The sequence below is a fragment of the Nylanderia fulva genome, unplaced genomic scaffold, assembly GCF_048542155.1.
Source record: "Nylanderia fulva isolate GAGA-0341 unplaced genomic scaffold, ASM4854215v1 Scaffold16, whole genome shotgun sequence".
Taxonomy (NCBI): domain Eukaryota; kingdom Metazoa; phylum Arthropoda; class Insecta; order Hymenoptera; family Formicidae; genus Nylanderia; species Nylanderia fulva.
Genome location: NW_028189835.1, coordinates 3,555,440 through 3,572,468, shown reverse-complemented (window position 1 = coordinate 3,572,468; position 17,029 = coordinate 3,555,440). Strand labels below are relative to the sequence as shown.

The 17,029-nt window shown below is 34.0% G+C and overlaps 1 protein-coding gene across 1 annotated transcript in view; it reads right to left on the bottom strand.

Annotated features, from left to right (window-relative positions):
• The window catches only part of LOC114940271 (retinal guanylyl cyclase 2), a 55,901-nt gene that overhangs the window by 29,899 nt on the left and 8,973 nt on the right, over positions 1 to 17,029 (bottom strand). The window contains 3 exon segments of the mRNA XM_029314853.2: positions 1,862 to 2,025; positions 3,692 to 4,049; positions 10,353 to 11,935. Of these exon segments, the coding sequence (XP_029170686.1) occupies positions 1,862 to 2,025; positions 3,692 to 3,950 (423 nt within the window). The 5' untranslated portion in view covers positions 3,951 to 4,049; positions 10,353 to 11,935.

The window sequence follows — 17,029 nt, the reverse complement described above, 5'->3', positions numbered from 1 at the left end:
ATTGTAATAATATAGTTTCATTTAAATGTCAAGTTTAACAGAATTTGGCATATAAAGCAATTTGCATCGATTTAATCTCTCCGAAATAAATTTAAAAAAAAATGCAATAGAACATGAATCAATAAATGCCATTCGAACATTAATTCTTTCTATTTTCTAAATTATTAACAGTTTCATCACGTATTATGATCGTTGAAATGTCTAGAAATAGCTTTTTTTGAATAAACTAGTGATCCAAGTCAATAATGGTCAGACGCATTTTTAGAGGATTTTTCATTACTCCAAAATAAAAAAAAATTATAAATTTTTATTATCACAATTTTGTTTTTTTCAAATACAGAAATTGCAATAAAATAGTCTATTTAAATGTCAAATTTAACAGAATTGTACATACGAAACAATTTGATCGATTTAGCATTTCTGAAGTAAAAAAAAGGAAAAAACAGAATGTACATACATTAATAAATGTCATTGGGACATCGATACTTTTTATTTTCTACATTATTAATAGTTTCATCACGAATAACGATTATTGAAATGTCTAGAAATGACTTTTTCTAAAAATTAGTGATTTAAGTCAATAATTGTCAGACGCGCCTTTAGAAAATTTTTTATTATACCGACATAAAATTTTGGAAATATTTTTATTACAATTTCGTCTCTTTTAATATAGAAATTGCAATAAAATAATTGTATTTAAGTGTCAAGTTCTATAGAATTCTGCGTACAAAACAATTTGCATGAATATAATATCTCTGAAGTAAAAAAAATATATTAATAAGTGTCATTCGGGCATTGATTCTCTCTATTTTCTAAATTATTGACAAGTTTCATCCTAAATAATTATCGTTGAAACATGTAAAAATTACTATTCGTAAGAAACTAGTGATCCAAGTCAATAAATGTCAGACGCGCCTTTAGAGAATTTTTTATTATTCCGTCATAATATTTTATAAATCTTTTTTATTACAATTTCGCTCTTTTAAACACAGAAATTGCAATGAAATAGTCTTATTCCAGTGTCGAGTTTAACAGAATTTTGCATGCGAAGCAATTTGCATCGATTTAATATCTCTGAAATAAATAAGAAAATAAGAAAGTAAAAACTAAATAAATAAGTGCCATTCGGACATCGCGATTTTTTCTATTGTCTAAATTATTAACAAATTTCATCACGATTGATCATTATTGAAATATCTAGAAATAACTATTTGGATAAACTAGTGATCCAAGTCAATAATTATCAGACGCGCCTTTAGAGAATTTTTCATTACTTCGTCATAATATTTTATAAATCTTTTTTATTACAATTTCGCTGTTTTAAACACAGAAATTGCAATGAAATAGTCTTATTCAAGTGCCGAGTTTAACAGAATTTTGCATACGAATTAATCTCTCTGCAATTTGCATCAATTTAATCTCTCTGAAATAAATAAAAAAGAAAAATAGAACATGAATCAATAAATGCCATTCGGACATCGATTCGCCATTCGGAATTCTCTCTATTTTATAAATTATTAACAAATTTCATCACGAATAATAATCATTGAAATATCTAGAAATGACTATTTGAATAAATTAGTGATCCAAATTAATAATAGTCAGACGCGCCTTTAAGGAATTTTTTAATACTCCAAAATAAAATTTTAGAAACTTTTATTATTAACAATTTTGCTTTTTCAAACACAGAAATTGCAATACAGAAATAGCCTTAGTGAAATGTCAAGTTTCGCAGAATTTTTTGTTTCTCTAAATTACCGGAAGTGTACCTCAATCGCAAACTATCGTCGGTTCGACGCCTTCGATAATTGTACGAAGCACCGCTGTCACGACCACCGCCAGTAAACGTGATAACACTCACCAACGGACAGGTCCACGTGAGCAACGGTTTATTCCCGAGATGCGCGAGTTTAGCGGCCACTTCGCAGATCGAGCTGTCGAGCGCGGCTATTACCGCCTTCGTGTTGCTCTCACCAATAGCGTGGATCAGTGCACCAAGGCCCCCAGTTTCCGTCTCGCACGTCACTGGAAATTAATTAATCCCAACTATTAGTTCTTCGCAAACCTACGATCGGAGAATTCGCTCTCGTACTTTGAGAACTTGTTATCGCAATGCGCCGCAAGAGAAGAAAAGAAAAAAAGAAAAAAGTATAGCAAACGGGTGTGACGTAATATTGGTTGTATGACACAATTTTCAATGGGGATCCGCGGATTGCTTCTCGATTTTGATAAGCTCGCTATCTTCCTCCATTTCAAATAATATAACGAGGCAATTCTATCTTTTCTATCGCATTTTACTCGTTGCTATGGACACTTAACAACATCGAATTTGCTTTCTATTCTCGTCGTATTGAAGGGAAATTCTATTCAAACATACGCATGTATCTTTGTATATAAATGCATGTCGTTTATGTTTGCGCGATCGTCGGCAATTGTGTAAAATATAATGGTGTAGACAACACGGAGAGAGAGAGCTATTAAAGCGCCCTGGATATGAATCTCTCGTACTGATACCTGAGGTTGGAGCAAACCCGATCTACTTTCGTGATCGCGTGCTCTCGCGAAGGAAGCTCGGGTTCGCGGCAAGGACCATCCTCGAGTATCAGTTTTATGTCACTCGGATCGTATTATATGCCGGATGTGCGCATTGCCGACGATCAACCATCTTGCGTCCGCTATTTGAGCAAAGTTTCGTTATTTCCGCGAAACATGTATCAGTTGTTCGAGTCCTCTTCGCTGTCAAGCCCGGCACTTGACAGTCAAACGCATAGCAGGCCAGGTCTAGATTTGAATACGTAATTAGATTATTGGGTACCGTATGATTCATGCGCATGGTAAATTTAGAGCCGCTTGATACCGTGTTACGGAAACGCACGAATGATTATATTATGGTCGTCTATATGTATGTATTATGTGTGTGTGTGTGTATATATGTATGTATGTAGATTGTATATATATGTATATATATATATATATATGGTATATATATATATATATATATATATATATATATATACTGTATATATATGTGATGAATATATGTAACATCATATATATTCTGAGTGTGTACAAAGCGAATGCTACATTAAATACTAATATAGTATCTATCACATGCAGTGAACATACACAAGCGAGTGACTATAATTAATTAATTGCGCGAAAAATAACTGCTGCGTTACTGGTTTGATTAATTGACGTATTTGAGATTATAATCTGCACAATGTTGCTCTTATTATTAATTTCCGTTTGTAAAGCCTTCTTTATATCATTAAATGTCAAAATAATATTTATTAATTACTTATAACTTTTCAAGTATTATTTATATTAAATACGTTTAAATATTAGAAAATTATAACGTGAAAGGTGCTTCGACATCTTAATACATTTATACATATAAAAGAATACATATATATACCTTAATAAATTTTATTATGAATTATAGATCGTCTAAAAGAAATCTTTATATATATAATGTATATTATGAATAAAATTTGTTAAAGTAATCTTCAATATATAATTTTCCAAATTATATATCGCGCACGATAAAAGCATGATGAAACTTTCATCCATAAAAGTTTTGTATCCGAGCAATTGGCCGTGTTCTCTCTGATATTTTCTTTGATATTTTTCGAACAGCAAATCGTATCGGGAAATTCACTCGAGTAAGTAGCAACAATATGTATATACTCACGGGATCTCGGCATCACGCTGATCGAGAGCTCGCCGACCACGTCCGGCGCGGCTAAGTGATCCTGTATCTCGGTGACGTTGATCTCCCGGTCGCATCTCTCGCCCAGGAGGACCACCACGTCGCCGCCGCGAGCCACCTCTGTGGAATAGGTGGACGTGCACGAAATACGAGCGGCGTCGGCCGATGAAGGGGGAAAGCACCCGGATAGGATCGCGATCGGGAGCCACCACCGGAACTGGCGAAAACAATTCCCGGCCATGGGCCCTTGGACCCTGCCGATCACGACGTCACTGCCACCACGGACGGGAAAGACCACCCTGCCCTGTCGATTCGCTCCCTTTCACCTTCGACTGTCTCTCTGCGAAATACGTAAGCGACTTATCGATTTAACTGTTTGGTTCTCGATTCGATGACAGATGACAGAATGTTCTAAATAAATCACAAGAAGAAGATTCACTTTTTGCGTTTGCGATTTTTGTAGGAATAAGTTTGCTCAAGTAAGCTTATTTTATGTGACAGTTAAGACTGACGTATATTGTATATATAAAATTCAGATCAAACAATTAATTTTAATTAATTAAATTAAATTTTCTTCATAAAGATTATGACGTTCCTTTTCCATGTATTTTTGTTAATAAACATAATACACACACGATAACAGTGATCCTTAATTATGTTAATAAATGTGATAAAAGTAAATAACAATTATAGAACAATAATAATAATTACTATTTTGTAATGGGATAATCAGCAGTGAATTTGCAATATAATATCCGATGCATTAATCTCGTGTTACTCCCCCTCATTCTCGTAATCAAGATCAGGTTTAAATACGTATATATAAGACTTCCTGTTGTACGCGAGAAAGTGTGCCGAGTTGATATTATTATTGCGAGCCAGGGAACGCGAGGAATTCTTTGTTTGCTGCAAAATACGTGATAAAACGCAAGCATGTTTTCCTTTCTTGTAATGCAGCGAAAAACATGCAGCCCCACAGCGTAATTAGCTCTTTGTCACGCTGAATCCATCAACACGGGGTGAAATTTCTCTAACGAGTCGTGAGCTTTTTCACGCGAATCTCTACAGAGGCTGCTTTCCCTTTCTACTCGCTTTCTACGGGAGCATGTGTTGTTGTCCGGGGATGATGTACGGATGTTCTAACGTGAAAAATTGCGAACAAAGTTATATGAACTTCCGCAACTCCGACGAGCAACAGGCAATCGGGGCATCTCATATTTATTAATGGACGAAATATTATTTTCTACTATGTAAATCTTTTGAAGGATTTTTATCAAAGTAAAAGGAGTAATGGGGAAGAAAATGAACATGTTTTAATTTTCTTCTCTCATCCACTTCAATTAGCTTAAACAAATTATTTTGTATTTTTTTTTACAATTAATTGTCTGCAGTTATAGACAATTGATTTCATAAATTCACAATATTAGAACTTTTGAAGACAGTTTCAGATTGATTACGGACGTCGCAGATAAAAATGTGACAATAAAATGCAAAATTTCTCTCTAATTACGTTTTATTTATTATATAATCAATTACGAAGGTTAAATGTCGTTTGATAAATGTTAAAATAATTATTTTATGCTGGTGCGTTAACCATTGCGCCCTCATATTGACGTGCAATATCGTTAACGTTGTCGCCGCAACGAAATTTATAGAGCGACTGAGGAAAAGCAGCGAAAAATGTTGTGGAAACTCCCAAAGCGAAAAATCACCGAAAAAGGGCGTTTTTCCGTCGTCGTCGTCGTCATGATTTCCCGTGGCCCCCGGTCAATCCATCAGCTTTAAAACCTTTTCGGTGAAACGCGCGCAAGGATAAAAACAACAGAGAACTGCATCCTAGTTTTTTTCATCAAAAACACATTGGTTTTCGCGTCGTAAAAAACTATGCGCTAACTGCGTATACATTTTTTCCCCAACGTTACTGAGCGATCAAAAAGTACACGATACATATGTTTTTGCACCGTTGTTGTAATCGAAACAAATTCTGTTTGCAAAGCCACTCTTTTCAGAACAGGTTATAACTAGATAAAGGCTAATTGTGCTGTCCGCTACAAAGGCCGCACGTGAACTTCTGATATTTATTGGATCACTTCCATTTAATCGCGTGATTATATCGAGCATCATTACTTGGTTTGATTCCGCATCGGATTATATATCAATATGCGCGACCTATCGTCCCTTGAATAATGCCAGGTCCCCGTTGTGCTTCGCTAAAGTGCGATTCGACGTTTCGCATTTCTCACTTTGCCGATTAACCTTTCTGTTAATGCACATATTTTTCACCTTTTATCAATATATGGGTACTTGGGTACCAACTGCGTGTTTTTGCACTTTGATATTTTTTACAGTAGCTGCTGGGCATCGAATATTTTTTTCTATTATATTTTAGGTTTTCGAATATACAAAGGCCCTTTGTATTTTGTTTCGGAGAAACGCTGTGACATTTTTAAAGAGTTTTGGATATCCGGGATGTTAGTTTAAAAAGCGACAGGAAGAGTTGACAGAAGGATTAAAGCTATTGTTGTATAGTTGAATATCGCTCGTGACTTGTCTTCTTTGTACTTTTTTAGAAAAAGAGAACGTGAATTTGAAAAAAGGAGTCTTATTGAAGATTGACGATGCATTGATATCCAAATAACTTGTAGCAGATTATGTTTGAAAGTATCGATACGTTCAACTCAATAAATAATAATAGTAATTTAAAATACAATTTTATAAAATATATTACAAAATTTGATATTTTTTATTTGACACTTTTTATTTAATTAACTGGTTTATTGGGTAATATTATTATTAAAATAAAATTAAAGTGCGTTGATCCATTTTTCGAAATTAATTTTGAATCGTAAACAATATTAAACGCTATGCTATTACATGTTCTCTATAAACCTATATAATTATTGTAATATTCTCCTCTAAATAAGGACAACAAAAAGTTCTTGATAAATTCTTGAAGAAGAGATTTGATCGATATCTATAATAACTTTTTGCGCAAAATTTGTTTGTTGTATTAATACCTATCGGCAATGATTATTACTATCATTATACCATTTCGAGAAAAGTAAAGTGCACTTTATCCCATCGTGACGGAATATTAAATTGGTCCTCGGGCCGGATATCGATGGAGAATTCACGGAGATGGAACGTGCGATGACGGAAATAGACAGATAAATTTTTTCAATGGAAGGAACATTATTTTCTCTCGAAACTTCTGTTTCTAAAAAGAAATTGAGCCTCACGTACACGAGGCCCATTTGTGTTGTGAACCGCGTCTAAATCAAGGAGCTTCTATCTCCGGCTGCGTAAGATTGGTATATAGACGGTAAATCTGCTCTCAGCTTGTTTAAGAATTCCCCTAAGTACGTGTCACTCTTGCGCGGATGCAGAGAATAATTTATTTTCAACGTAATCCTCTCGTAGACTTGCGTGAACACGCAAAACACGTCCGAAAGCTTTTCATCTCTCTCGCGATCGAGATATTCCGGGCCGAGCCCCAACTCTCCACATATACACAATTGTTGCAGACAGCATCCGGGCGCGTTAGTCTCAATTTACGCCGACATTTACGATCGACTAGGAGCTTGTTACGCCGGGAAAATTGCCGTGATGTAATTACGGAACGTGTAACCCGGAGTTATTATCGCCTACACAGCACCTGATTGAAGACGATCGCTGGACCGATACTTGGGCTTTTCTCTCTCTTCTCGTTAGCGGGGGTATGAATGTCGGTATCGGTAATGACAAATTAATCAGAGAAATACGTTTCGACGCCCTCGCGATGTGTTCCGTGATTTCCGGGACGAAAGCTCCGAGACAAATTTTCGAGAAACTGGCGCCGCGATGAGACGCATCGCGGTTTCTGATGAATATATATATGTATATTCGTACAATTTCCGGTGGGCGGGAGAAAGTTTCCCGGCATTTCCGAAAAGCGCGAGATTATCATTGCGCGAATCGACATTGTAAATTGAAAATGTGTACGCGTGACGTCGAAGTGGAAAGATATATAATGGAAAAATATGGAAGGTATCCCGAGCGTTGTTGAATAAAGATGATGTGATTCTCTTGAATTTTTTAGTGGTCGCGCGCTCGTCAACATTCGCCGCTATTTTATAGATGATGATAAGAATTCCAAGTTTTTCAGAACATTTCCCCGAGTATTCGCAAAAAGAACTCTACTGAAATGATTATTTTTATCCCGGTAAATCTTCAATGCCGGATTTATTTTTATCTTTATGCAATGTGTTTCCAAGTCAAACATGTTTTATTAAAATGATTAGATCTCAGCGGATTAAAGAATCAAATTCTTTTTATAAGAATTATGTTCTTAAATTAAAGAATTAAATTCTACGAAATAAAATAATGATAACGAAGAACATTAGAAATGTATATATTATTCTCAATTTTAATTTTTCTGAATATATAATATCAGATATGCATCAGTACTTTACGTAATCCAATATGTTACTCATTATTCCGTAATGATGCTGCATTGAAATCGTATTATATTCATACGCGAATCGATTCTCCAATTATAGAGTTAAGTCCGACTCTTCATTGTTAAGTCTCAGTGGAAGATTCTTAATATTACATAAGCCACTTTCGCGAGATCACAGACACAATTCCATTATTTCTTTCTACATCTTTGTTATATCCATTTATTCGGATCAATATGTCGTTCGCTTATCATTAAAATTTATTATTCTGATCTAACATTGAATTATGCTTTATCTAAAATTTAGCGCAATTAACTTATTATTTGATCCAATTCAACAAGTAAGTTTAAGCTTTATCTAGAATTTCTAGAAAATTATACATTTGAATAATGCATCTAGAAAATTATACATTTGAATAATGCATTTTTTCGATCTTTAGGAATTTTGGTACCAAAAGAATTATGCATAATTTTATATTTTATATTTTATATCTTTAACTGTATCTCTTTAAATAAGCAAAACTTATTTTATATTTTTATACATATTTTATAATATATTATTTATCAAAAAATGTGAAGTATTTAAATATTATAAAATTATATTTTTCCAAATAATATTTATATATTACTTATTATTACTATTTTTGTTCTTTTCAAGCTAACTCTCTTCAAACGATCAAAAACTTTCTATATTTTTAATGAAAACTATACGAGCGGCGTCTGCCTAAAGCAACTACTCGATCACTTAATTCCTATAGAACTGTAAATTCCGGAGGCCGACGACACATTGTTGGCACATTGAATCTGGTCCAATTCCCGTCAACTGCGGAAAGAATGAGATCAACAGGTGACGAATTCATCCTGGCATAGAGCAAGATAAATTAGCGGGCTTGAGAAATTTCACATCGACAAAGCTGTTGCTCGACTTTCCAGTGATTCAGAAATAAATCGCTGCATCGCGAGCGCACGGTTCATTTACTTTGGACGCGTAATTTTGCCTGTTCCAAATAAAATTTTGTACGTGTAATTCATTTGCGGAAAAATTTAATTAAAGAAATTTATTTCATTGTACTCTTTGTACCAAAACTTATTAAATATAAAATTTTAATTAGAGTAATTTTTGATTTAAAAAGAATTAAATAATAAATTTAAATGTAGACAAATTATTTTAAATATTATTATTTAAAAAAGATATTTTAATGTATTTTTATGATATCTAATTTTTTATTTAAATATCAATTTCTCATTATTACATAAATTACTAAATAGTTGCATAAATCAAATAGTTTCTATATAAATTTATGGATAATTTATAAATTTTTGTAAGATAATTAGTTATTATATTTGATGAATTATAAGAATATTTTTAACATTTTTAATTTTTTGAAAACAATTTGTATAAATTATAAAAGGTCAAATAAAAAAATGAAATGCAAAAAAGAAATAGAAAATTTAATATTTGCAACATTTAATCTACTTTTTTACATTCTTCATTATCACATATTTTATGATATTTTTCACTTTAATTATTATCATTATTTAATTCGTGTATATTTAATTCTTTGTTTCGCCAAGGTAATTCTTCCAAAAGGCAAATTTTATTTATTTGTCTTTCTGACATCGTCGTTCAGTTGTTTCATCAGAAAAGAAAAGAGAATCGTTTTAATCTTTTAAAATATTAATATAATATTATACTAAATGTAGTCAAATAAGATAAATAGAAACAAGATTTACCAATTATTTTTAATGGTCATGAATTGCAAGTTGAAAAATCAGGTCAATTGTTACATGCTTCTACGTAACTTTAGAATTACAGTATTGATATATTGTTAAAACAACAATAGGAACATACAGCTACAGTGTCAATATTATATTTAAGAAGTTATACTACATCTTAAATTTAAAATATATATTTTTCCCCAGAATGTGTAATATAAAAAAATCGAAGAATTTAAAGAAAAAATAAGAAAAACCTATACTTGTGTTAAAGAATTAATCTCGTTTAATGATCATTAGATCTCACAATTGTCATTAGATAAAACTAATCTTTAATCCTTTGATATGTCACATTATAATATTAAATATTTTGTCATATACAATTTTTTTGTAATTTTTATATCATATATAATTAGTTTTAAAAATTCATGTTTTGATAAACAGTCGAATTTTGGTGGACGAATGTTTTTTATCAAAAGAGAAGTCACATACCTGAAAAATCCTACACGTTGACGACGGGGAACTCGTTTCTGTAGATCGACATCTCGCGAATTTCCACTTCTACATGATGACGAGCACGTTTGTGCGTTGCGTTCTCTTCCTCAATTAAACGCTTCTTCGCGCAAAGTGATGAAAACAGCTTCTCTTAAAATGGATATCGCGCGATCCACCTTCGCGCCTTCGTTTTTGCTACATTTTGCCGCGTCGCCGCCGCCGGAAAAACACTGCGTCATGCCTAGTTTTTCGTTTGGTCAAAATTTAAAGTCCCGTTAGCGCACACGGGCAGATTCGACAGGGGAAACGCGAAACATTGACCTAATTTATGGCAGCAACAGTTGCGCCATTATTCCCATCGCGATGCTCGCGATTTTTATTCAAGGTTTTATCGAATAATTTCCAAATTCTTCTATCGTATTTTTTGTTTTCAGGTCCGCTGGTCTCGTTGACGATTTTATTAGATATCCGCAATTTAATCTTTCACAGACGATACGGTCACAAAACTATATCGGTCACAGCTATTCAAAATTCGAAACAAGTTCTATTCATGCTATTTGGACCATTAATCTACAGTTTTTCGAATCCAACGGGGATTAGAAATGTCTTTGTGGCCGAACAGCAATCTTCTAGTTCGTTAAACTTGCTCGAACATTGCAGGAGGGCTAATCTCGAGTTTTGCAGCTATATCCGTCTGCGCAAATTGCAGTCATTAATTCGCCTCTGTCTCCGATATTTCCATCCTTATAGAAACACACACACACATACTTCTGTTCACACTTCGTTCCAGTTTCGAGTAGTCGGTTACCATTAAGCATTCCGTCCCTCGATTGCGTTCCTTCACGTACGGATTCTCCCATTTCCGACAGCTCTGTTCTTCTACGAACATATCGTTATCCAAATGTCCATATACGTTATCGCCGGGATATATACATATATATATATCCGTTTCAAGTTTCCAGAACAGACAAGACGGCTAGGGCAGAAGATCACTTAGCTCCGATCACTGCCAATCAGCAACATACGCTCGTTTCAACCACGAGACGATATCGAGCGTGCTATTTCCGTGCCACGATGTTCCGTCCATAATATCGGGATGGCCGGTTCGACCTTGACTCCGATCGGCCATACATATGCATAAGGGTCCGTTCCCGGAAGCGTCTATTCGCGAGGGATGTATCGACCAGAGAGAGAGAGAGAGACGACGATGGCGGCGCTAGAGAGAACGTCGCGGAGGATCGAGGTCGTTGTTTTTCGGGGCTGCTTTTGGGGGTGAGAAAGGAGGTTGGGTTCGATCCCTCCCACGACGCGACTTATTCGTCCCAATTCCTCGTCGCGAGGACCAGCTCCGATGCCGGCCACATCCCGGCTAGATCGGCACCGCGAGGCGACATCTGATCCGGACCGGTTCTCACATCACGTCGCGATAAAGAGCACTCGCTTTCGCTCGAGAGTGTATATCTGGGGCAGGAAGCACCGAAAATCACCGACGGGAATTAACACCGATTACGTGACGCACGGCAGCGATGATGACTGGCAGCGATGACTGGCGCAGGGCTCGTGCACGCTCGTAACAGCATCTGTAACAGATAATGAAAGCCGGTAATGCGAGCTGCCGATATGATTTTGGGTTAATCCCGAACCCCCGGGCTTTCCGTGGTATTACGTTATACGCGCGGAAACAATAAACCCTATATTCATCGACCGAATGGAATATTGTTTGGATGCTTATTGAGGGAGCATTTATCAAATGTGTCAGAAATTTCACGAAAGTTACGTATACGGGGTGTATCTAAATAAGCGCGAAACATTTTAGAAGATGATTTGTTTGGTAAAAAAAATTAAGGAGGGTTTCTTATAAACATATATATTCTTATGAGATATAAATTAAGAGTTTCTAATTTTTTTAAAATATTAATAAATATTCTTTTTATTAGTGGAAAATATCCACCAAGTTTTATTTGATCTTCCTCTTTAAAAAATTCAGGGAGAGATTTGTTTATATAAGAAAGCCCCTTTAATTTTCGATAAAGAATCATTAAACATTTTTCGTCCTTATTTAGATACACCCTGTATATAGAAAACGAAACGAACAGGATTGGTGCTGCGGTATTTGAATAGGAAGCATCATAATAATATATGCAAAAGCGGATGATAGCCGATACTTAAAAGTTGCAAATCGTATATATCGGAGGATTAATATCGCGTCCTGCGAGTTCAAGAGACATTACGTTATGGATAAAATTCGTTCATCGAAAATGGGATATTTCTCATTTAATACCGTATATCGAACTGACTGTTATCCGGAAACTGCTGAAAATGTATCTTGTTAAATTTATTACAAAAGTTGGTAGCTATTTTGTGAGAGCTATGAATAAAGATTGATACGATACGTGCCATGTAAAAGCGTCATGCCGCTGTAGCAGCTAATGAAAGCTCCGATTAATTCCTGACTCGATCCTATCTGTGTTCTGTTTTCGTTACGTGTGATGAACTGAGGGTAAGTTAATTAGCCCCCAAGGACAAAGTATTTCATTAAGTACTAAATTGAGAGTGAATCAAGTACAATACATTGAAAAAATTGCTAACTTGACTAAACCTTTCAACTAAATTACTATTTTGTTAATTGAACATATTATATCAGTGTTTAAATACGTTTTGTTAGATTTAATGTTACATTTTATTTAAATATTTTTATACGTTTAATTAACAAAATAATATTTAGTTGAAAGGTTTAGTCAAGTAAACAAATTTTTTTTCAGTATATTATCTGATAATTGGGGCATTTTGTGAGGAAATTAAAAAGAAGAATAATTATAAAATTATGAAATTTATAAAAGATGCACATCCGTAATATATCGCGCTCTGCAATAAAATTAAACATCATACAGCTAGATTCTCCGAAATGCTATTAATTTTTTAACGTAGTTAGTTGTACCACGACCGAGTTCTGTGCAAAAATATTGTAATTATCCATCGTATAAATATTAAAAAAAGGTCGTCTAATTTAACGTTGCTCTCGGTTAAGCAGAAAGAGGAAGATTTAATGTCCATAAATGTTAACGTTCATTAATATAATAAAACGATTGTATGTATTTGTCTTTGGAATGCATATTTCAAGAGTTGAAATTAAAGAAAGAAAAGCTGTATAATCATCGCGCAGATAAATATATAAATTCGCTAAAGAACATTATCGAATGATATAATGTATTTGTTTTATTCCAACAAACTCATATGCATAAGCTGATTTATATTCAATGAAACGAGCCGCCGCGGAAAAATATAGGGGATGAAAAATTTGCAAATAAAATGATGCGATTATGCGATAATCTCGCAATGTGTTTGTGATAATAAGTAAAGTTTTTCGATTATATCTGACGTGTGCACCCATCACAGAATCGCGCAGCGTAATAATATATAATCGACTCCTTTTTTCCCATCATGAAAAATGAATATATGCATATGTACATATGCATAATGTATCGTTAATAAACGTATAATATGCGTATTTTTTCGCGTAAACTTATCTCTTCTAATGCGAAATGACTACACCGTTATTAAACTTCGAAAACAGATGCAAGTTTAGAGGAATGACGTAAGAGAATGCAAAAGATCCGTATAATTTGTATTTTTATACGCGAAGGAGAGTCTTTAAAAATAGATATCTTTTTAAAAAAAAATTTTTCTCGATTTATTCTCTCACCAGAGAGCGTGGAATATAAATTGCGCTATAAAAAAAGGACTATACGTCGATAGTCCATTTAAATCAGTCTCTTAACATAAATTAGATTAGAGGGTAGAAACTATGCGTAGTCTACGCTTAAGCCATCCCTTAACTCGATAGTCAGTTAGCTCTCTAAGGGATTAAATAGATCGCTTAATCTTCTAGTTTTGTCCTTCGATAAGAAACCTGTATAACATTATTCTATTAGATTTAGGGATTAAATCATTTGATGGAATAATATTGTACATATTATTGCGCAACTTTGTTATTACAGAGAATTGAATTATATTCTACGTAATAATTAAGAGAAATGACAGAGTTATGTTATGTAGGATTTCCAACTTGTAAGCGATTAAAGGAGAACTTTTCGCAAATTGAACTTTGCAAAGTTAAAAGGTTAAAACAAAAGTATAACGAAAACTATATTTTTCTGTTAATATTTCAGGTAGGACTTACTTTTAAGAGAATTTTAATTTGAAACTATGTTATATATATATATATATATATATATATATATATATATATATATATATTTAGTATATATATATATATGATGAAAAAAAATTAGAGCAAAATAATAGATCCGATATTTTCACTAAAGAAAAATCGACTTCTAATTATCGAAAGATGCTGTTAAAAGAATATTTCTACATTTTGTGGAACACTATATAAAATTAATGATCTCTTTAATGATTGAAATATATCTTTCTTCTAGAAACCATTTGTTTCAACAACGATATTGTAGTTTAATTACAAGCGATAATTAATTTTATAACACTCGGAAATTTGTTATGTCAAAATAAATAAGAAAAGTTTTTCTTTTGCTGTACGAAAACAACTCCGAGGATCGTCGAAATTACGGCGGCGCTCGTATCGATCGAGATAATGAAAATTAGTCAATCACGTGTGCTTGTACAGGGAATAATCCCTCAATCTCTCAGTACATACGAGGCAAATTCGGCCCCGTCGAGGTTTCCCGCCCAATTTCCAACATTGCGTCGCAGTAATTCGTTAGCGAATGGAGCGTTTTTTCGCGCGAAGACATTGCGACTGTAAAGCTCCAGTCGGCGGAAATAAAGGGAGTCTGTTTATCTCAGAACGCTCTCTCTTTTCTCTCTCTTGCCGTCGCGCATTCAGTACATTTGTATCTGTCGCCGTCGACAGAAAAATATCGTCTATCGTCCGCGGAACACCGCGGGACATACTTTACGAACATTGCGACGTCCCCGATGGCGTAATCATTTAACGAAGGCGTTGAAAAAAAATTCATGCTCGTTTATCAGAGCCTGAACGTACTACTGCGACAGAGTTGGTAGTCGTTCCACGTGAAAAGTTTGCGCGCTCGTGTCTTTCACATTTATTTTTATTATAATTAAAAGTTAACAGTAATATCGTCGTTAAATTAATGAGATGATTATAATAATAATAATTATAATCATGTTTCTCCTTCTCTCTCTTTGTCTACAGCGTGTCTCTTAATTAGTCACGCCTGGGATCTCAGGATCTGATAACAGTTAACGAATATACTCTCATTATCTCTCTCTTTTAATTATCTTATAATTAATTTTATTTCGTGAAAAGTATTAATGTAATGTTACGTCTACAGTTTGTAGGAATGTGAAATAAATTATTGTTTGTGCCGTTGTTTGTATAATATAAAAAAGTAGTTTGCTAGTCAAAAGAAAATTCAATTACAAGAAAAATTAATTAATTAATTAATATCCAAGATATAGAATTTTGCCTTGTATCTAAATAAATGCGAACAATTTTAGGAGGGGTTTCTTATATAAACATATATTCTTATATTCCCCTCTGAAGAGTTACATTTTCCTCAAGAGGGAAGTAAAAATTAAGTTTTTATTTTTTTTTCTCAAATTTCAGACAAATTAAAAAATAAAACTTGGTGGATATTTTCCACTGACAAAAAGAATATTAATAGCAACTTAATGTTTACCTCTATTATACATATAAGAAATTTAAATTTTTGACAAAGAATTATCTCGTAAAATTTTGCCTTACTTCTGTTTTTACGTACGTCTTTAGATACATCCTGTATATTATTTCGCAGAGCATCGCGAGTCTACATCCCTCTCCTTGTATCCCGCGTGTCCGAGAAATGTCATTCGTTTTCCCTGAATGTTTTTTTCCTCCGCTCCGCGTCGTCGACGGGAAACTTTGTGCATCGGTCAAGGGAAATAGTATCGATCCCTCTTTCTCGATGTCTCGAAATGGCGAAATTTAGCGGAACTTTCTTGTTAAGAAAGCGAGAGCCAATGTCTTGGAAGGCGGTTTGGGCCAAGGACGCGAATTTCTCCCCTTTGCTTTGGCGTAATCCTCGCTTAATTGCCGTCTATATCCCGTGACAGTGTACAACTATTCCGCCTGATCGTTCGTACCTTCGGGATCAATAGTGATTTACGTGTCACGGAGCGTAACTTTGACGTAACTATGTGGAAATGTCAGGTGGCACAGGTGGGCTTCGCGTGTGGGTGATGGCGAGTTTCTAAGGCAATGTTATGGGAGTTTTAGAGTCTTAGCGCTTGTTCATTGATGTTCGATATTGTGTAAGACCACTTGCAGCATCTTTGAAAGACAATATAATGCTTGATGTACAATAGATATATATGCGATGCGAGCAAGTGAAAAGAGCGCTTTCAGACGAAAATGCTTCCTTTAGTTAGATTTTATTTGTGGCAAAAAGCAATCCTAAATATCTCAATTATTATCGCGAAAAATAATTACTTGTTTTTATTAAAATATATCGATCTCTTTTATTAATGGAAAAATAATTTTATTTGATAAAGGTAATGAAAAACACACATACACATGAGTATGGTTAAATGAACTTTTTGATATCTGTACACAAAATCTGAAACGCGAGAACACAATAACATGAAAGATTCTTGTGCATAACATTTGTTATTTCCCGAGATATTAAATTTCCAAAATG